Source organism: Mercurialis annua, linkage group LG2 (assembly GCF_937616625.2).
Source record: "Mercurialis annua linkage group LG2, ddMerAnnu1.2, whole genome shotgun sequence".
Classification (NCBI taxonomy): Eukaryota; Viridiplantae; Streptophyta; class Magnoliopsida; order Malpighiales; family Euphorbiaceae; genus Mercurialis; species Mercurialis annua.
In genome coordinates this window covers 9933284-9956165 of record NC_065571.1, presented here as the reverse complement: position 1 = coordinate 9956165, position 22882 = coordinate 9933284, and the positions used below count along the sequence as shown (strand labels likewise).

At 30.8% G+C, this 22882-nt stretch overlaps 2 protein-coding genes across 2 annotated transcripts; one reads left to right on the top strand and one right to left on the bottom strand.

Moving 5' to 3' along the window:
• Window positions 1–6566: 6566 nt before the first annotated feature.
• On the bottom strand, window positions 6567–6983 carry LOC126670656 (2S seed storage albumin protein-like). Its single transcript, XM_050364433.1, has one exon. The coding sequence runs from the start codon at window positions 6979–6981 to the stop codon at window positions 6628–6630; it is 354 nt and encodes a 117-aa protein (XP_050220390.1). The 5' UTR covers window positions 6982–6983; the 3' UTR covers window positions 6567–6627.
• A 3242-nt stretch (window positions 6984–10225) lies between these two features.
• LOC126670480 (protein translation factor SUI1 homolog 1) lies at window positions 10226–12108 on the top strand. Its single transcript, XM_050364222.2, has 5 exons — window positions 10226–10378; window positions 11052–11133; window positions 11377–11582; window positions 11664–11717; window positions 11843–12108. Exons 2-5 carry the CDS (start codon window positions 11097–11099, stop codon window positions 11885–11887), a joined length of 342 nt encoding a protein of 113 aa, XP_050220179.1. The 5' UTR covers window positions 10226–10378; window positions 11052–11096; the 3' UTR covers window positions 11888–12108.
• Window positions 12109–22882: the final 10774 nt, after the last annotated feature.

The following is a 22882-nucleotide window of genomic DNA, read 5'->3' as shown; positions in this document are numbered from 1 at the left end:
AAAATTTAGAGTTTAAATTAAAATAATGAAAGTTTAAGGATCAAAATGAAATAAAATAAACGACTCCAACAAATTTAATACCTATACGTATTGTGCTGATGGTGACGGTGATAAATTTTGGAGATGATGAGGTTAATGTATTATGGTATACCAGCACGTAATCATTATGTGATTAAGCTTTCATAAATATCTCCTTGGATTGAGCAATTTTTTATATTTGGGATGTTAAACTCTCTGAATCACTTAATTATTCTATTATTATAAAAAAGATATTAAATTTTAAATTGTTAAAAAATAGTTATTAAGTTATCAAATTATTTCTCAGAAAAGTCATTGTCTTAAAAGAAGGTCACTAAATTTATCGCAAATTACAAAATGGATACTGAGTTATATCATTTTATTAAAAAGTGATACTGAATTATACACCTTTTTATAATTATGACATGCCACGTAGGATAAAACGTAAAAAAGTTTGGTACATTTTGGGATATTAAACTCCCTAGGTTACTAGGGTTACCTCAAATTACAAAATGACCACTAAAGTTCATTTTGTTACAAAATGGTCACTAAACTATACCTTTTGTTACAAAGGGGTGTCACTCATATAAAACGCACCGTTTTCAAGCTAATATTGTTACAAAAAGAACACTAAACTTTTCATGAATTACAAAAAAGTCATTGAATTATACTTTTTATTACAAAAAGGTCACTGAACTATGTCCCTTTTTGTAATTTTAGCTTGCCACGTAAGCAAAAATATTGCGTTTTATATGAGTGACACCCCTTTGTAACAAAAGGTATAGTTCAATGACTGTTTTGTAACAAAATGAAGTTTAGTGATTATTTTGTAATTCAAGGTAATCTTAGTGACCCAGAGAGTTTATTATCCGTACATTTTGCCTCGAGTGACATCACGTGAAATAATTTGATAACTTAGTGACCATTTTTTAACGATTTAAAAGTTAGTACCCTTTTAATAATATTGGAATAACTCAGTGATATAGGCAGTTTAATATCCTTTATATTTGTTTCCTTTTATTACGTTAGTATTCTTAAATTGAAAATGCCTTGTAGTGAATCACCTCAAATACACTTAGGCTTCACTTGGTTCAAAAACAAACAATTTTCAGGAATTATATTTTTTGAAAAATTAATTATTAAAAAAATTAATGTGGAGGAAGTTAATATTTGCATTACTTGGTTCACTTAATAACTTTCCGGAAAGTTATATTTTATTTTTAATCAATTAAAATTTAAAGACAATATTATCCTCAATAACTAAATTGGCTAATTAAATGTAGGAATATAATAGTATTTTAATTTATTTAATTAGAAAAGATGAACTTAATTACCTAAGTTTTGTTAGGGAAGTCATTTGCTTAATCAAAGGGAAGTCAACCCTTTAACTTCTCGGGAAGTAGATCGGCAAAAGTGAACCAAGTAAGAAAAAAAAAACTATTTTTCGGAAAGATAAACTTCTTTAGTAAACTTACCTCCAGCCAAGTGAGGCCTAAGCAAAATAATAAAAATTAGTTAAATTTTTAGGAGTCTTATTAAAATTTACAGGTTAACTATTTTTGAGATCACCGAACTATAACTTTTTTTTACAAAACGGACGGTTATCAGATTATAAAATATTACAAAATAGTTACCGATCAAAACAGTTACCGGATTATAAAAAGCTATAAACTGGCTACCGAATTATGATTTTTTTCACAAAAATATTACCAGCTTAGTGTCTTATATATATTTTTCTTATCCACATCATCAAAATGATAATCCTTTTGTAAAAATTGAGAGTTCAGTAATCATTTTGTAACTTTTTATAATTCGGTAACCGTTTTATAAAACATGTTATTATTTGATAACTATTTTGTAATTTTTTATAATTCAATAACTATTTTGTTAAAAAATTATGGTTGGTGACTTCCAAAATTTTGACCATAAAATTTACTGTTCTTAATAAATTTTGGCAATAACCCATTCGTAAATGTTAGGCGGTGCAGCGAATTTACTTTGATGAAAATAAAATAAGAGTGGGCATGAATAAAATAATAAAAAAATTAACCTTTGAAAAATACGTCAAATTTTTGAATTTTTTTATTTATAGCCAAACTTTCAAAATCATCCATTTTAGCCCATTTTCCAATCATCAGTTTTAATTATAGCCATTTATTTAAATTGCATGCAGTGAAAAAAAGTTCAAATATATGCCCTTCAAATTTGAAATTTTTATGGTAAAAAGGTATATTAGAACAATATGAAGCCACATGAAGAGCATATTTGAACTTTTTCCGAACAAAAATGGATACAATTGAAACTGAAAATTGAAAAATAAACTGAAATTGATGATTTTAAAAATTAAAACCATAAATAAAAAAAGTTCAAAAAAATAGAATATTTTTGAATAAAATTTTAACCTACATCGGCTTCACACCGGCAGGTACAGAACCGGTGTAGCGACTGCTTTATGTTCTTTGACCGGTTTTTACCGGTTGCTTCTTGATTCGTTTGAGTTGACCTTGATGGTCTTTTTGTTGCCTTTATGCCTGATTTACATTGTTCTTTCAACCAGATGCTCGATCTTTGATCTGGTATACTAATACGCAATTTACCTATAAAATTAACATCTTTACAAGCATAGCATCTCAAGAATATTGAAATTTAATCACATTTAATTCATGTAAAGTATATACAAAATCATTCATCACGTCTTTCAAAGATCAACAGACACAAAGCAAATATGTAACAATCTATTCATTGAAATCTCAAAGCCTTGTTTGACTCGATTTATATACAGCCCTAGTGGAAAACTCTTAGATTGCCATATCAAATATTTTTGATTTTTGATCGATTATTACACCACCCCCACCACCACCCCCCAACCCCCACACACACACACAACTATACTACTAAATCATCTTGATGAATTATTTAAAAATTTAAATTTATTTGGTAGACATTTCTTGCCATACACACTCTATATAAGTCTGCTCATGACCATAAACACTTAAATCAATACGATGGGGAGAATATAAATTAGGCAAATATATATTCTTCTACCAAGAACTATTCGTTTGTCATATTGAATAAATACTTTTTTTTTTGATGAATTTGAATAAATACTTTTTGAATAAATAATTATTGAATTAGTTGAAGTGTAAATGAATGGACGGCAAAAAGCCTTTTCGAAAAAAAAAAACAACCGACTATAAGCATTTACAAAAGGCTTAATATTTTCTAAAACAAAAAGAGAATTTTACTAAAAATACCATTTCTTTTGAAAAAAAATTCTTTTTTACTATGTTTTTCTAAAGACTATCTTTTATACCAGATTTTTTATTTTTATTTACTTTTATACATGATTTTTTAGTTTTATTTACTTTTATACCAGATTTTTTATTTTAAAAAAAATTAACAAAATATAAATAACGATGCATAAAATATTTTTTAAGTTTATATTTATAATATAAAAAAATAAACAAAAAATAAACCAAAGATAAACTAAAATAATTATGACGAATCAATCAACAGTTTATTTATAAAAAAATAAGGTTAAATCTCTAATTTAGCCATCGGTTTAAAGTGAAAAATGTAAAACAATATCCCACTTTTCAGTGGCTAAAAGACACATGTGGTTCTTTATAGTTTTGTACATATTTTAAGACTATTATGGTACTTTTGTAATTATTTTTAACAAATATGGTATATTTGAAAAAACTTTGTTTTACATGTTAAAAAAGTAAGTCTTTCATTTTTTCTGATATTTTTGTAAAAATCTCTAAAAAACATTGATCTTATAACCCTTTTCGATCCTATCCTGACGTTGAAAACTTGTTAATTTACTCTATTTCGCATTTTATCGTTTCAATTGTATCTTAAAATATTAAATTGACGTCTTTTTTATTTGAAAAATATTCAAAAACCTTCTCCATGTATAACATATATTAATTATACATGTATTATTGGTGTTTTGCGATTGTAATGAATAACCGTACAAGTGTGTGAATTTGTGGGCGTGCCAGGAACTAATTCCCATTTGTAACTTGACTTTTTAAAACAAACAATTGGGGCTTGGTTAACCTTATTACAAGTACTCCAAAAATTAATGCCAAGAGAACATGAATAGAAAATACAGAAATTCAACCGTAAATGTGTTTACTGATTGAAGAAAATGAGATTACAAGTGTTTGAGTGTTTTAGCATTTGGCGTGTTTTTTTGGATGATTGATCGGGGGCTTCAAAATTTCATGCTCCTTTCTTATATACAGCCTTTAGCACTTCTGGAAACTGTCGCTCATCTTCAACTGCACACGTTCTCACATCCTTCCCCACTTCTAAGAAACTGCATAGGTCATCTGAACTATCGCTTTACAAAAGCACATGCGCTTTAGTTTTCTGACAAAATGTTTTTAGACTTCTGGCCAATTAAACATAATTTAACTGGACAAATCTAATCATGGGTTTATTCTTTTGAAGATGGACTTGAGCTTTATGGACCTTCTGAAGAAATATTTTTGTTTTCTTGACTTCTTGGCCAACCTTGAGTCAACCTCTATTAAAACCTCTGGAGTCAACCTCTAACATTAACCTCTGACCAAACCTATAAAGTAACCTCTGGCCAATCCTTTGGAGTCAACCTCTGGCTAATTAATCACTATAGCTTTTTCTAACTCTTGAGAAGAAAAATGTGCGTTATGAGCCTTTGGGTCATATTTTTAATTTCGACGTAAACAACATGTTTAAATTTTATTTACATTTAGTTAAATTAATTAAAAAATTAAATTAGTTTTAATTCGATTATGGTTTTTAGTTAGTTTTAAAAAAATAAAAGACTTATTTGTACTTTTTTGAATGGAAATAAATTTAATTTCATCTTTAAATATGGTTAATTGAATGTTTCATCATTTAAGTAAAAATATTAACAAAAATTAAAAAATTGGGATACGATTGAAACGATAAAATCCAAAATTGGATAAAATTGACAAGTTTTTAACGTCAGGATAGGATAAAAAAAGAAATATAAGGTCGGAGTTTTTTAAATTATTAGGCATTTACAAATAAATACCAAATTCTTATAAACATCAACCGAATTATTAAAACCCGAGTTGTTGTTCTTATAATAGGTCATCGCTTCGTAAATAAAGAAATAAACCAAAGAATCAATGTCCACTTCTTCATGCTTAAAAACCTATTATTTCTAACTTTCCATAATTTCCATACCAAAAAACTATATCAATTGCCGAAGAGAACGATAGCGAAGTAACTCCAATAATCAAAAAAACTGATAAAGAGACGAGGGAGCCACCCAACGGATTGCGAGAATCCAAAATCAAATTTTAAACCGAGCAAAGTGGCAATGAAAAATAATATGAATATTCGACTTCTCCTCCTAACAAAGCAAACAAGAGATGTTAAGAAGCGAAAGAACTTCTATGCGGACTAGACCTTGAATTACTATTATTTTAGGGTTAATTACATATAAAATCACCACCTTTACACGAAATTGCAAAAATAACACGACCTTTAAAACGTGGCAATTCAGGGCACCACCTTTCATTTCTTTTCAAAAATAACACGGGCACATTTTTAGTGGCATTTTTGCTGACGTGGCGTGACACATGGCACTCTCATCGGGTGTCCAAGTCAGCAAAATTTTATCAAAAAACGTGTACATGTTGTTTTTGAAAAGAAATGAAAGGTGATGCCTTGAATTGACATGTTTTAAAGGTCGTGTTATTTTTGAAAATTCGTGTAAAGGTGGTGATTTTATATATAATTAATCCATTATTTTACAATAAATTAACCTACCACTAAAAGAATCTCAAAAAAATCTCTATCTATTTATAATATATTAATTATTGATTGACACTATTTTGAACGTTCATTAAAATTGTTAAATTTCAAATGTTGTATAATGTTATAAAATAAGGAGTTAATGTCATAAAAATTCACAATTTTGTACGTTTTTCCATTTTAATCACGCGGTTTAAAAATCGTCATTTTCATATACGAAATATCAATTTTTCTCAAATTCATATACATTTCAAAATCTGATGAATATTGCTGAGTTGGCAGGCAGATTGTGACACGTCAGCAATTTTTATTTTGAACGGTGTATGAATTTGGAAAAAATTGATAGTTGGTATATGAAAATGACGATTTTTAAATGGTGTGATTAAAAATGAGAAAACGTGAGAAGTTAGTGAATTTTTATGACACTACCTTTAAAATAAATTAAATAATTTAATTATATTTTTAATTTTACCAATTACACCTTCTAACTGACAAGTTAATATATTTGGCACGATTCTTATACATGTTGTACCTGACTCATGGGCGAAGCTACTCTCAATTGCGCCCCTTTTTTCCCCTTAATTAACTATAAACTAGATAAAATTATATATACTAAATTCTTTTTTATTAATGTATTGTCCACCTTATTCTGATAATTATTTGCGTAATAATTATTTGCTCATCTGCCTCTGCGACGGTATAGCACATACACATAATTACATGACTAATTATGAGTAATGACCCCTAAAATTTCTCGAGCTACAAAACCATGGAAAAATGATGATCTTTATTTAAAATGTTACATTTATATATTCATATATATCGTCCATTTCAAATTCCCCTAATTTCGCATCGGGTTGATAACAAATTGCATTCCGTTGGCAAATTCCGAGCAACTCCGATAGCCTCGGCAATGCCCTCACCCCGCACCAGACCTTGTTGCATTATCAGCCTAATAAGCTGACTCAAACCTAAGCATATGCAGTTTGAGTCAATCGAACTGAGTTGGTTGCAGCACTTGCGAAGATCCCGCTGCTCTGTGAGATATGACTGGCATTGCCTGAGAATCCCCTGCTTTTGAATCTGTTGACGACAGGTTTCCTGATCAACTGGATTTTCAGTATTGGATGCATCCACCAGGAAGAAAAATGCCACAAGGAGAAGGATTGTAAGCTTTGGAGCCATTGTTAATGTTTTTATGGGTGAGTTTGATTGTGGTGGTAATTAAGGCTATTTATAGGATTCTGAAGAGTTTTGCTTCCACGTTTTGCTATTAATTAGTGATAACGTAGCACATCTAATAGGGGCGAAGCAACCTCGCCAGAAACGAACATCGCTAAGTCAAGCATTTCGCCGACCTGATAGCTACGTCTGACCTTCTCAGAATCATAGATCATGCGACTTGGGGGGTCACCGAATCGACGGGTATTCGAACATAATCCGAGATACTCAGGGTTGATAAGGTTGGACCCACGATTCTATCCGAGCTCCGGGTTACATTCGCCTCAAACCCGATCCGAGCTCCGGGTTCATAAAACCGAAAGACCGGACCATAAGACCCGAGCTTCGAGACATCCTCAAATACCAGAACCATGATAACTTGGTTCCCAAGTTACCCGAGCTTCAGCGTCTGACCGGGTTCCGAGGTCTTGCCCAGAAGCACACGCTCGTGTACCAGATCCTGGGACCACAGAATATCTTCTGACAGGTACGTGAGGAATGTTCCCTCTGACACACATATTCTTCCACGTGAGCATAACCGAATTCTGGGACCACTGGTCTCACAGCCTGCCAGCGAGGCAGGTTTGTCCTTAAACCTTAACTATAAATAGAGGGTTTAAGGACAAACCCTAGGTAATTTCTCTTTTCCACTCTAAGAATACTCTTTTTCTCTTCTTCTTCTTTCTCTACCTCAAAACCTTACTTGAGCGTCGGAGTGAACGTCCGGTGACCCCCACCGGAGTTTCTTCTGACCTCTGTTTGCTTGTGGTGTGCAGTTCGTTAAAGCTCGGATTCTGTTGGGTGATTTATCAATTAGTATATTTTTGGAGTCATTAAATGTTATGTTATTTCATTTTGATATTGAAATTTCATATTATTTTCATTTAGACACTAAAATTTGAAATTATAAGAGGAAGTTTCTTAGTGCTAATTTCACCAAGAATACGTGGCAATCCGATTTTTCCACTTCATAACTTTTTAAATCAATAAAATGGATATTAAATTTTTAACGGTTGCTATATTTTTATTTATTTCATTTTATTACTTCATGACATGCAAATATTTGAGTTATTTGACATAATCACTAAAAACATTTTGCTGTTTGTAATTTTAATATTTAGAGTTTAAATGAAATAATTCAGAATTTAAGGAGCAAAATGAAATAATACAAACGACTCCAGAAAATTCAATACCTATACGTATTCTGCTGAGGGTGATGGTGATTAATTTTTGGAGGTGATGAGGTTAACGTAATATTGTATACCAGCACGTAATCATTATGTGATTATGCTTTCATGAATCTTTCCTTTTTTTTGGTTGAGCAATTTTTTATATTTGTTTCCTTTTATTTTGTTTTATTAAATAAAAAATTAAATGTCTCATTTATTTTAATAATTTCTTATTATTTATCTTTAGTAAATACTAAAATATAGTATATTATTTAATAAATAAAATATATAAATATGCTATAATTAAATTTTAAACTATAAGTTATTTTTATGCATATACAAAATAAAAAATATGTATTTCTGATTTAATCCAATTAAAATTAATTAAACATGTAGTATTAAAAATATTATATATTATATTTTAATGATTATGAATATAACATATTTAAATAAGACTTAACAGCATAAAAAATTATAAAATTTAGCGTGTTTTACAAATTTAACACGAAATTAATTTTGACAAATTAATATACCAACTTTTGAATTTTTGCAATTTTAGTATTGATTCTGTCAGAAAAATGCTAATGTGGACACTGAAACAGTGGTTATTCTGGTGTGCACCTCAACATTTTTCTGACGGAAAATTATTTGGTGTTTAAATTTACAAAAAAATAATAGTTCATGTTTAATTTGCCAAAATAAAAAGTTCGTGTTAAATTTACAAAACACGCTAATGTTCGTGATTTTTTACGCTATTAAGCCTAATAATGTCAAATTTTATTTATTTTAACAATTATTTCATTAAATTTTTAAAGGGTTAATTGCAAATTATCTCACGAACTTCACCCTGATTTGCAATTATAACACGAACTCTGAAAATTGGCAATGTCAGTAACTAACTTTCATTTTTTGTCAAATTGGTACACCGAGATAAATAAAACACTAACGTGGATATTGTAATATGCAGGCATGTATTGTTGCATGATTGTTCGGTATATCAAAAAATAAAAATTGGTTATTGACATTGCCAAATTTTAAAGTTTGTATTGTAATTGCAAATCACGCTAAAATTCGTGATTTAATTTGCCAAATCGAGTTCATATGAGGATGAGCCATTTCGGTCCTTCCTCTTTGTGATGAACATTGTTGTTGATGGCGGCCGGAGTGCTTAGCGGAGTAGGTGGTAATTGGTCGGAATGAGAGGAAAAAGCGGTCGTGGCTGGAGTATGAGAGGTCGGTAATGGTGGAGCTAAAATTGAAAATTTAAATTAATTAGGATTTTAATTAGGTTATAATTAATTTAAATTAAATTAAATTAAAATTAATTAAGTTAATTAAAAAAATAAAATCTCACTCTCCAAACTTTTTAATACAAAAACGTAAGTTTTGAGTCTGTTTATCTAAAAATTGCAAAAATGACTCATTTAATTACTTGTGCCAAATTTTTTTTTTTGCCAAAGTATTTGTGCCAAGTTGAAAGAGGTAAATTGATCCTTTATTCATTACTCATCCATGTAAAGTTTAGGAAGAAGTACAAATAAGAACGGCAGCGTTTCGACCTAGTCCTCCGTGAAGATCGAAAAAGACATGTCATGAAAGGGATAAGACAACGACGACGTTTCACTGAATTGCTTTGGTACTACGCCATGTCTTAAACTTTTTCCTTGTTCATGTCTATCCACAACAAAAAAGGAAAATTCTCTTTTTCCTCGACCTTCGATTTCTAACAAATGACAAAATTACCCTTAGTTTCACTATAATCCCTTATTACCAACAACAAACAAGTACACTACTCGCTAGCACAGTACGCCACGTACAACATTGACCAATCACAACCAACCACCACAGCGCGTGCAAGACAATATTTTCTACTTGTAGTATAATACCAAACATCCCCAAATACCCTTTATACATGCACATTAAACTGTATGCAATTAAAAAATTAAAAACCGACCTAGTATTACTTTAAAAATTTAACTAAAAAGGAAAAAAATAAAAATAATAGAGTCCCACCCTTTTTAAATATAAATATATTAATATAATCATAAGTCTTCTTTTTCGTATTTTGTTTTGGTGGATACAATTCAGAGACCGAACAACCTTAACGAACAGAGCTTAGCATCTGATTTTTTCTTAGGGTTTCTGTTTTTTTCCGGAGAATTTTCATCTTGAAACCCTAAATCTTCGATCAGGTATGTGTTTGATTCGGTGATCTTTGATCTGTGAATTATCGGATGTTTATTTTTTTTTTCTTTGAATTGGATCAGGTGTATGATAAATTTTGAATTTTTTTAATTAATTGTTTTTTTTATTGCTTGTTTGGGAAGTTACTATTAGAGTGGATTGTATGATTTTTATTGAATTAGGAATTAGTAACTGTTAGAATAAATTATGAATTTTGTTGTTTGTGGGTGTAATTATTAATTAGGGTTAATCATTTCTAATTTCTAAGACCCTTTTGTTTTGATAAGGAATTATGATTTGGTTTTGGTGTATGTTCCTCTAGTTTCATAAGTTGTGAATTGTGATTTATCCTAAACTGATGATGCTGGTCTTTTACCTACATCTTAATAATCTGCATCTTATTCTTAAGGGAATAAGATAAACAAAGGAGCGGTTATCGACAATTTGTGTATAGAAATCTGTCATAATAGAAAATAGAAGTGCATTTTTTCGTGATTCTTGTTTAGATTGAAGCTTTCTCAGTTGCATTTAAGGATAGCATAGTGCTTTTTTAGTTTGAATATGTGACTAGAAATCTTAAACTAGCCAGTGTGAAATTTCTGCTGTTCACCTACATACTTTACTTTTCTTTTCAAATTTGCTGTTTGAGTTGCTAATAGTTTAGTGCAAATTGTAAATCAGATCTGAGCATTCTGGTTGTTAGGCTTCATCGATCAGCCAAGGTTCATGTCTGAGCTCGAATCCCAGATTCCTACTGCCTTCGGTAAGTAAGCTTAGCTTTTTTGTGCTAAATTTTTGTAATTTGATATTTCTTTGTGCTGGAAATAGCTTAATTGAACACGAGGACTATTAGCTGATCGAACTGTAGTTTAAGATTATGGATCATATGTAGAAGCTAATTTTTCGTTTGCTAAGTCGAGAAAGATATCACTTGTTTATTTGTTTTTTTTTCCATGCGCCTATTGCTGAATTACATGAGAAATCTAACTAACATGCTGGGCTGCAGATCCTTTTGCTGATGCAAATGCTGAAGACTCTGGCGCTGGTGCAAAAGAGTACGTGCATATTCGTATACAGCAAAGAAATGGTAGGAAAAGCTTGACAACTGTGCAGGGGTTGAAGAAGGAATTCAGTTACAACAAGATACTCAAAGATCTAAAGAAGGAATTCTGCTGCAATGGTACAGTCGTGCAGGACCCGGAATTAGGGCAGGTGTGTATATGATCTCCATATAACTGTTTAAATGATCTGTATTTATTCTTCTCTTTCTCATGTGTGTATGTCTATGTATAGGTTATACAACTTCAAGGGGATCAAAGAAAGAACGTGTCTAGTTTCCTTACTGGGGTAAAATTTCTATACCGATGATGATGAATTTGATTTAAGCATAACGTTTTGTAATATTTTCTGTTGTGCACTCATGTTGATTTTTCGGATATCTCTAATTCTGAATATATTACTTTATTTGGCAGGCAGGAATTGTGAAAAAGGATAACATCAAAATCCATGGTTTTTAAGCTGCACCAGCTACAACAAAATCTCTGCCTGGTGAAATTCCCCTCTTATGTTGGCGCAGAAACTGTTTGAAATTTAGAATATATTTAAGCTGTTATGTTTTTTATGATGTTGGTTTGATAAGAAAAAAAGTAACTTTGCTTCTGTTGTTTTTCTTGTAAGCTATGTGGATTGTGTTTGTGATGATAATGGAATATGTGACTGTAAGTCTTTATATCTTTAATGGATGCTATTATCGGAAATTAAACTGTCCGAATACGTCATCGATCACCTAGTTCTTGATTTTTGGAATTGTGAATGTCGTCTGTCCAACTTCTGTTCTGAATTGTTAAAGATGCGTCTTCTTTCTTCCTTTACCATTTCTACTGGTACTTCCTGATCTTCTACCGCTAAACTGCTCTAAAGCTTGCACTTAAATTTACTGTGGTGTTTTGGTTTTGACCTGTTGCATGGTAACTACAGAGATTCATTGTCAGTTGTCACTTATGTTGAACGAAAACTTGTTGAGTTAATTTTTCGTAATTTATTTTTGTTCTAAGAAATATTTTCTTTTTCATGAACGTACGTAATACTGTTTTTTATTTGAGCATGTTCTTCCTCGGCTGTTCATTTTAGCGATTCTCCAATGGTCTTTAGTTGCCAGTAGAATTCTTGGAAGATTTGCTGAAATTTGGGAAATTTGTAGTTCTCAGAATGTTAAGAGAATGCGTCTCTGTTGAATTTCAGAAATCGTGTTGTGGTTTCTGAAATTGAGCATGTTAGAGGTTACACTTGGATTCTAATCAAGTGATTGTGTTGATATAATTTGGGTTCTTAAACATTCTATTAAATTGTATAAAAACAAGTGTTTGCGAGTGTTAAAATAATGTCTATTTTTATTTCTGGGAGTCGTTGTGGTGGATTTGTTCACTGCTCCTATCTCCAGCCTTTCTTCTGCTTTTAAATTTAATTTTTCAGGAACCGTTATGTTGCCCACTTCCGTATACAAATTTTGACGTCTTTGTTTTTCCGTTTATAGAATATCATCTCAAAATTGCCACCTTGATGAGAATTGTTGTAATCATTTTTTTTAAAATCGGACTGGACCGATCGGTTCAACTGGAAATCGGCTAGCACTTTGGTTTTTAAGTTTTTCGAACCAGAGATCTCCTGTATTAACTATTAGAATTATATTAGTATTTATTTTTATATTTTAAGATAAAAAGTCCAGTTTTTTTTTTAATATGTGCAACTTTAAATGAACAGACAAGTAAAAAAACAAAAGTAGTAATATATAATTTTAATGACTAACTGAATTAAAAGTGCCTAATTTTTCAATATTTAAATCAGATCGTTTTTTTTCAAATTGATTAGAGTCGTATTTAATTTATATTTGAGATTAAGCCATTAGGTTATGAAAACATGGATTAATAATTAAAATTTTAAAAAGAAATATATATATTGAATTTTATTTAATATTTATTAATAAATCATAATAAATTATTTTAATTACTAATTGTGTTTCAAGTGGTAAATTTTCAATATTTAAATCAAATAGGTTATATTGATTAATTAGTATATGAGATTTAGATTTTTGAAATAATAAATAAAATTTCATTTAAGGAATGACTGTATATTAGGAGTCTGAAATAGTAAGTTAAAAAATTAAATATTATGTCTAAATAAAATTTTAAGACCGTTGAACCTTTTTAATCTAGTTTAGTCTGTCTTTTAATAAATATAAACTGAATTTTTTTATATATAGTTTTACTTAACCAGTTCAGGCCGGATTTCTTAGTGCAATTAGGAATTTAAACAGGATTATAGATAGTTGAAGTATTATTGTATGACAAGACACAATTTTAATCAAACAAAACAGTAGTTTGGACTTTTTATCCCAATCTTTGAATTAACAACCTAATTTATGTGTACTTTTGATATCTTTTTCGCTTGAATTTCAAGATTCTTATGTCGATTTACATAATTTTAGTTAGAGGTTACATTAATCCCACCTTGTGGCTGTTCTTTATATACGATCCGATTAAAGCATCCAATCATGAAGACTCAGACGTAAATTCAAAAATTCAAACTGGAAAACATTTTCTTTCGAACATTTTTTGACGACTCCACTAGGGACACATGTTACAGTAGGCACAAACACTGATGTTACGAAGAAGAGCTATAGGTATACTTGGTCTACTAACCGAGCAGTGCAAAGAGCAGTTAACGCAGTGTTAGAAGGTTCCGACTCATACATAGAAGATATCATGGCCAAAGGTATAAGACGGCGCTGCAACTATCTAAAGGACCTATTGCGCCCTCCGTATAGATAACGTTGACCCTCCAATCAGAGGCATGACCCTTGGACTTGAGGATGATTCGTATGTACGTGATCTACCTCCCGTTCGGCCACCACTTTCCTATGCCGATTTTTAATCCATGAGGAATGAGATCGCATTGGAAAATTGGCAAATCTGATACAAAAAATGTCATATATATTGAGAATAATGATGAATGACCATACAGTTATTTAAAGGGAGATTAAATCGGACCTCGGTAGTTTGGCGAACATAGGGGCTGATTCACTAAAGATTATGTTTGGACAAGACGTGGCTGAATAGAGTTACCGGAGGTCTGAATTTCCTCAAGCGAATAAGCTAGGGTACAAAGGATATTCGGCCGATAAAAGCCAACAGGCGAGCAAACACGGTATGCACTATGAGAATGTTAAGTTATTCACGCGTCCCAAAGGAGAGACCTCGAGCAAGAATGGAGCATTTTTCCAAAAAATTGGGAAGGCGCATGCAACCGAATTATCAATCTATAAAGCCCCATATTTGAGACAATGACGGGTATGAATAATTCACCCCTATATAAATGGAAGAAGTGGAGCATATAATTGAGGGTAATTACTGGACGAATTGGAAAGTTCGGACTGGACTTGAGGCCGACTTCATGGCCGTCATACATGAAGTCATATCCTGATTGGGTATATAAATTATATTAATTTCATATATGGAGCAAAAGATTATAAAATTATATTTCTATATAAATGTATGCCTTTTAATTTCTAGTTTTAAACTTATAGATAAATTCATTTATATTTCGGAGTAATGTACATGAATTTGGAATATTCGCAAATTATTCAAAAATAATTTAAAAATTTTCAAAAATAAGTCTAAGTGAGTCTCTTATATGTACAATAATTTATTTTCATAAGATATTAATATTTTTACGTTTTTAAATATATATATATATATATATATATATATATATATATTGGTTGAATTTTATATCTAAAAAAATTAAATACATTTAATATCATAAATGTTTCAATATTTATTGACGGCACTACTAAAAAACTGTGTTTTACCGACGGATTTTAGTGACGGATTTAAAATAAGTCCATGGCGATATCGCGTTTTTCTTTCTTATTATCCATTTTTAGAAGTTTGGGGGGGCAGGGAGGAGGAATAAACAACAAAATCTTCGATTCAAAAAAATGACAAATCAAAACCAAAGAATACAAAAAGGAAAATGAAGAACATCAAGAACATAAAAAAAATGATACACAAACCCAAAGAAAAAACAGCAAGCAAAACAACTGAATACTTGGAGACAAAGTTAGCGGATCAAACGAAAGATAAGGGGCAATGCAAAAATAAGAAATCTTAAAAAATTCAAAGATGAAAAGCAATATCTAGAATTAGAGAGAGAAGCTCGAGAAACATTCTCTAAATAGATAATGAAGAAGAAGAAAAGGAAGAAGATGAAATAAATGCACACACGAAATTAATACTCTCTTCAACTCAATACTGACTTAAACATCAGAGTGCTCATTAGACAACCACTGTCCTATCAGCAGTCTAATTAAATTTTACAGGCCTGCCCCCATTAAAAAGACAGACTCCATCAATTATTATTTATTATCAATTGAATTCAAATTTATTCGAGTCAAATTTAATAGTTTGAATCTGTTTTGAGTTTAATTTCAAATTTGTTTATGTTTATTAATTTGTGAAAATATTATTTATTTATTTATTTATTTTGTGTTGTCATTTACTATGTAAAAAGGATAAAAAGAGAGAAGCAGAGATAGTTAACAAAAATAATATTTTTTTTTCATACATGAAATTTAATTATGTGGTTTTCAATTAGTTAATATGATGGACAGATATACAAAAAATTACCTAATTTAACGATAAATAATAATAGTTTAGGAATTAAAAAAAATGAAATTGAAGATTAGAGGCTAGTTAATAAGACTTGTCTAGTTTACGGACTTTAAAATAGGTTTAACTTCAATAGTGTTTTCTATGTTAAATTTTATTTTATAATTTTTTATTAGTTAACGAAGTTTGAGAGCATGCTCTTATCAGACACAAAATGAAAGATTTAAAGTTATATTTTTCTTTATTTGAGGACTATAAAAAGTAAAAATAAAATGTAAAGACCAATTAATCAAAACACATATAATTAAAATATACAATAATCAGTTTATCCTAAATTCTAATGATATTTTCACGAAACTAGTTCATCAAGGTTGCCGTTTGAATCATGCTATTATTTGGTAATTGGTATTTAATGTTTTTCTATTTCTTTTTCTAGTTTTCACTACAGTTAAATTGTTTTTGACAGTATGATGTCCTCTAAATTCATTTATTAAGGTTTATTGTATTTGTAAATGACTTTTTTTATAATTTTATTTGAAAGTATAATTAACTAAAGAAATTTTAAGTTTAATTTTAATTAAATTGTTAAACAAATAAAATATTATTTATTTTATAAAACTTTATTTAAATATAACTCTAAAATTTTAATGGGACGGACATATGGAGGTCATAAAATAAAGGGAAAAGGGTCATTTATGCCCTTAAGGTTTGTCTACAGAATCAAGTGAGCCCCTAACGTTCGAAAAGGTTCAAATATGCCCCTAACGTCTTAAAAAGTGAACAAGCAGGCCCTGATTTTGATTTATAAGTGAGACGTTGGGGGCATGGTTGTCGAAATCGGAGGGGCTGGTTGTTCAATTTTTAAGACGTTAGGGGCATATTCGAACGTTGAGGGCTTACTTGATCTTCGAGTCAAACGTTAAGGGCATAAATGACCCTTTTCCCTAAAATAAACAAAGAGAGGCATATGCTGGTCCAAAATTCCATTAACTTTCTGTACTTTTCATGCTTTTAGCAGCGGTCGTATCATGGGGACCTCTGCTTCTAATTTATTGGTCCCGAAATAAAAAGTAAAAGATGACATGTCTTTTTTATTTGCAGATATTTTAATTACTTTTTTATCAAAAATAAATTATATTAAAATAAAATCAGATGTGGAGTAAATTAATGGCTAATGTCTTGAAAAAACTCCACATTTTAATTTTTGTTCGTTTGTACCTCACGTTATAAAATTACCGATTTCTCCAAATCCTCATCTTTTGTTTTCAATTCTATCTTTAAATATCAAATTGAACTCTTTTCATTTAAAAAGGTTTAAAGCAATATTTTATATCTAAACATATATTCTAAATAGCGCTTAATGTTATATTTAAAATAAATTATTTTTCTTTTCAAAAAACTTTAAATTTAATATAATTTTTCATTTAATATAAATAAATACTATTATCTTTTAAATCCGCCTTCAATCGATCTCGCCACCTTAACTGTGCAAGATTAGTTCCAAAATTTTGGATATATAATTAACATTTTCTAATTAGTTATAATTTTAAATTAATTTTAAATTTTATTAAAAAAAATTAAAATAAATAATTTAAAACTCCAGAATCCAACACCTCCACTCCGGCAGCCTTGCTCTCCCATGACTCTGGCAACTGCCAGAATGTCAGAATTCCTCTGAGAAGATAAACCCATCTGGATTTGTCTTCTCAAACAAACCAAGGTTCATTTGAATTGCGTTCATCCTCAGACGAACGCATGTTCGTTTGAGAAGTTGAACCCGCGTTCTTCATTAAGGGTTCGTCTGAGAAGACAAACCCAGATGGGTGTAAACTAAATTTAAAAAAATCTCGCGCACCATTTATATCTGTAGAAAAATATAAATACAGTATAACTAACTTAAAAAAAAAAATCAAATTTTAAACTCAAACAAATGTTAAATGATTTACAACAATTTAAGAGTTTATAAAAAAATAAAAGTAAACTACACTAACAACACAAAAAAAACTCCAGAATTAGAATAGTTATATTTAAAGCTTAATTACCAAAAACCTCCGACCTTTTAGCCCCTTTTCACTTGCACTCTGACGTTGCAATTTTATCTATAACACTCAAATCTGCACCTTTCATTTCAAATTGCACCCTAAAAAATTAAATAGACTCTTTTTCACTAGAAAAGATGCTTATTTAATCCTTTATTTTTAAAATATTTTCTAAAAAATATTTATTATTATAAAAAAACACTCTTCTTCATAAATTCAAAAATTAATAACAAAATTATATAATTATTAATAATATTTTTTAATTGATAAATTAATATATTCAAATCTATAATTAATTTAATATTTTTATTAAATATATAATTAATTTTTTTTAATCAACTTTTCGAAAACTCGTTCGTCTTCCTCGTGACGAGAGGAAGACGAACTGAGTTCAGTTCCTCTTCCTCCCATGGAGGAAGACGAACTCGTCTTCCACCATGACCTTCGTTGGATTTGTTCTTTAATATATCCAACGTTGGATAACCTGTCTTCCACCATGACCTTCGTTGGATTTGTTCTTTAACAGATCCAACGTTGGATATATTAAGAACAGATCCAACGTTGGATCCTTTAATTAAGAACGAATCCAACAAAGACGAACAGATGTTCGTCTTCTATGGTGTAAGACTGGTTCGTCTTCCACCATGGGAGACGAACCAGACCTGTCTTTCACCATGGGAGACGAACCAGACCTGTCTTTCACCATGGGAGATGAACCAGACCTCTCTTCCACCATTGAAGACGAGTTCGTCATCCTCCATGGAAGATGAACTCAATTCGTCTTCCATAGAGAAAGACGAACCAGATCACTTTGTTTGTTTTTTATAAAAAAAATTGTGAATTTTCTGTTAGATAGAGAAGGACTGAATCTTATTATGGTAGAGCAGTGTTTATGAGTTTTATATCAGATAATCACCCTTTGGATTAGGCATCGGCAGAATACAAAGTTAGATCACCTTCCTCTTTCTCCCATTGATGAAGTTGTTGATGTTACTCCAAATCTGAATAATATTACTTTGCGACGCAAATTTAAAAAGCTTTCAAATGACGGAACTATTAAACCAGGAATCATTACTTCAATTACAGCTGATTCGTCGTTCTCTGATGGTCATAGATAGATGATTGGGGATTGGTATATTTATGAGTGAGTAAACAAGTTTACAATTAAATACCAACATATTATATACATAAAACATTTGTATAATATAATATTACCAATTTGTCGATTCGGATGAAACCTTATCCACAAATTTTCTAACTGACACACTTAACTCACAAATCTTAGTTAGTACAAAATAATAGACCGTGAACTGAATCACTGCCATCCAATTCTGTATTGGGGTATCTGGACCGTAACTGTGTTATTGTCGTCTTAGGGTTATCCAACCTGGGTATCTGGACCGTAACCATGTTACTGCCGTCCCAAGGTTACTCGTTAAGTCAAGGTCATCAACACTTCCAACGCCCAATGACATTAACACAAACAAACTTACCTCTATACCAACGAGAAGTAACTCTAGAACTCGCGTCGGTGATCATGCAGCTCTATTGTTGCCCAATAGGTAACTCATTCCAATGGATCTTTTTTGGCTAAGTTTTTTACTTAGTGCAATTTCTGGTTTAAAATAGTTGAATTCTGATATTCAAAAGTAAACACATAAACTCACAATTTCTTAATTAGTCGTCCGTAACTCAAACGGAAACGACTTCAAAATTTTATAAAACTTTACCTAAAAAGCCAATACAATATAAAACGAATAAAAATTTAATTTTTTATTCGCATCGGATTTATATTTTATTTTTAATAAATATTAAAATTTAAAAGATTTAAATCAACCTCACTTGATAAAATTTCTACAAGCAAACTTTATCAAATTTTAACGATAACCTTTTTGAATTATATTGCGAATATTAAAACTAAAAATATTCGCTCAGAACTTATAAACTATTTTATTTTCAAGTTATAAGTTTTTTAATCCGCTAATTAATAAATATTCAAATTTAAATTCCTAAAATTTTATAATTACAATATATTTTTAGGGACACTTGTAAACTAAATTTACATTTAAATTTAATTTGCACACTTCGTCTAATAAAATATTATACACGTAGCATTATATAATCCCTTTAATTTATGAAATGTTACATCCGAGTTGAATTCAAATAGAAATATCGAATCATTTATCCTAATCACATTTAATAACCCATATTTTGCCCATTTATTTTAATTAATTCTATCCCATACACACAGCCCATAATGGCATTTTTCCATCTTTTTTTTTGCTTAATCACTAAAAATCTCTCCACATTTAATTTTTTTTTCAATTGTACGCTGATACGAAAAATTCTCTCAGAACTCCTCCATTTAGATTCTTTTTCAATTGTATCTCAAAATATTAAATTGACCTTTTTTCACATGAAAAAAATTTTAAAATAATTTTTTATTTTTAATTTATATTCTAATTAAACACTAATATTATTAATAATGTAATAAATCATTCTTCCTAAAATTATATCCAATAACTTTTTAAAATCAAAACTATAAATTTTTTCAATTTAGGGTACAATTGAAAAAAAATCTTAAGGTGTGAGGATTTCGAGATTATTTTTCTTGGAATAGAATTTAAAGGTGGGAGGGTTTTGAGAGAGTTTTCAACGTCAGAGTGCAATTGAAAAAAGTTTAAAGGTGGAAGGCTTTTAAATGATTAGGCCATTTTTTTTTTTCGTATCTTTGAATTAAAACTCATAAAACAATGCCCATTTTTAACCGCATGAGGAACAAACTTCACTCGTTTGTGGGATTTGACCAATCTGTTCCTCTCTACACTCACAACCTCTTCACAAGAATTTCCATCACTAAAAATTAAGAGCAAGTCATCAACTACTTCCACAATCATCTCTTTCTCCTTCATAATAGATGCCACCAGAAAACAGCGTATACAGACGGATTTTAGCGACAGGCTGAAAATTCATCGCTAAATTTGTCATTTTCCAACGGATCTGTCGCTAATTTTCGACAGATATCGTCGTTAATTTGGCGGGAAACTTCCTGCCAAAAATTATCAACGAATTTTAACCATGGATCCGTCGCTAAACAGTAGGACACTTCCCTTGAAAAATTACTGACAAATTATAGCGACTGATCTTGAAATTTGTCACTAAAAATTATAAATTTAAAAAATTATTTATTTAAAAACAAATTATTAAAAAATATTTTTTTAAAATTTTTTAAAGTGCGGGAGTAAAGTGCGGGAGTAATTACTTGTTTTTTTAGTTATAAATTAATATAATATACATAAATATAACAATAATTTAAGTTGGTTAAGATGTAGTTAAGTGTGCGAGAATTTTGCAGTTAAAGAGTTTAGGTAGGAGAAATAATAGAATAGGTGACCTACAGAAAAATCTCAAAAATAATATACGGATATATTGAAAATGATATTAAATAATAATTAAAATGAATAGCTTTACGATTAAATTAAAAATATATTCTTCAAATTTAAAAGAATAAAAAATGTCATCAATAATCCATCACTAATTTCTGTCACTAATAATCGATTTTTTTTAAATCAGCATCTCTTCAGTCGATAATCAATACATCGCCATCGTTAATTAGCGATGGATTACAAATCGATCGGTAAATTAGCGACAAATTTTTTCAATGTCGCTAACTGATAAATCACCAACTGGGATCCGAGCTTTATCAACCTGCACACCACAAGTAGATAGAGGTCAGAAGGAACTCCGGTGGGGGTCACCGGACGTTCACTCCGACGCTCAAGTAAGGTTTTGAGGTAGAGAAAGAAGAAGAAGAGAAAAAGAGTAGTCTGAGTTGAAGGAAAAAAGAAGTTACCTAGGGTTTGCCCTTAAACCCTATATTTATAGTTAGGGTTTAAGGACAAACCTGCCTCGTTGGCAAGCTGTGAGTCGCGTGGTCCCAGATTTCAGTTATGCCTACATGGAGGAATATCCCTGCGTGAGGCGCATGTTGTTAGATGCGTCAGAGGGAACATTCCTCACGTACCTGTCAGAAGATCTTCTATGGTCCCAGGATCCGGTACATGTGCGTGTACTCCCAAGCTGGACCTCGGAGCTCGGTCTGAGCCCGAAGCCCGGATAATTTGGGGACCAAGTTATCATAGTTTTAGTTCTTGTACTTGAGAATATCTCGAAGCTCGGGTCGTATGATCCGAGCTTTTGGGTCTATCGTCCCGAAGCTCGGCCAGAGTCTGAAACTCGGAATGTTCGGATCCCACTCGCCTGTTTCTAGCTTCTGAGTTGGGTATATCTCGGAGCTCGGACAGGATCTCTGATCCGACCTTATCGAGAACAAAATGCCTCGGATGATGTTCGAATGCCCATCGATTCGGGGACCCCCCCAAGTCGTGTGATCTGTGATTTAGGAGAAGGTCGGATGTTGTCATTAGGTCGGTGAAATGCTTGACTTGGTGATGTTCGTTCTTGGCGAGGTTGCTTCGCCCCTATTAGATGTGCTACGTTATCACTAACCATTTAACGACGAGAGATATACTGACGGACTTCGTCGCTAAACTGATTTATGGATTTCAGCCTTTTTTTGTCACCAAAAGGTTGTTTTCTAATAGTGCAACACATTTCCTTCTTCTTCATGAATCAGAGCATTTTAGGACCAGTAAGAGCTAGAGAATCCACATCAACCTTCTTTGATATCATTAGAGAATTAACATCATCTTTCTTCTCAATCATCGGAATAGCGGTTAGTTTCACAGCTCGTTTTCTCGCCATTTCGAAAGTAGCGAAGCACGGGAAACCCTAATGTTTGGAGGCG

What these genes read in the sequence shown, in the direction of transcription:
- LOC126670656 (XM_050364433.1), bottom strand. Translation starts at nt 6,981, where the DNA reads ATGGCTCCAAAGCTTACAATCCTTCTCCTTGTGGCATTTTTCTTCCTG.
- LOC126670480 (XM_050364222.2), top strand. Translation starts at nt 11,097, where the DNA reads ATGTCTGAGCTCGAATCCCAGATTCCTACTGCCTTCG. An exon ending in AGGACCCGGAATTAGGGCAG is followed by an intron (nt 11,583 to 11,663) that starts GTGTGTATATGA and finishes GTCTATGTATAG; the next exon opens with GTTATACAACTTCAAGGGGA. An exon ending in TGTCTAGTTTCCTTACTGGG is followed by an intron (nt 11,718 to 11,842) that starts GTAAAATTTCTA and finishes TTTATTTGGCAG; the next exon opens with GCAGGAATTGTGAAAAAGGA.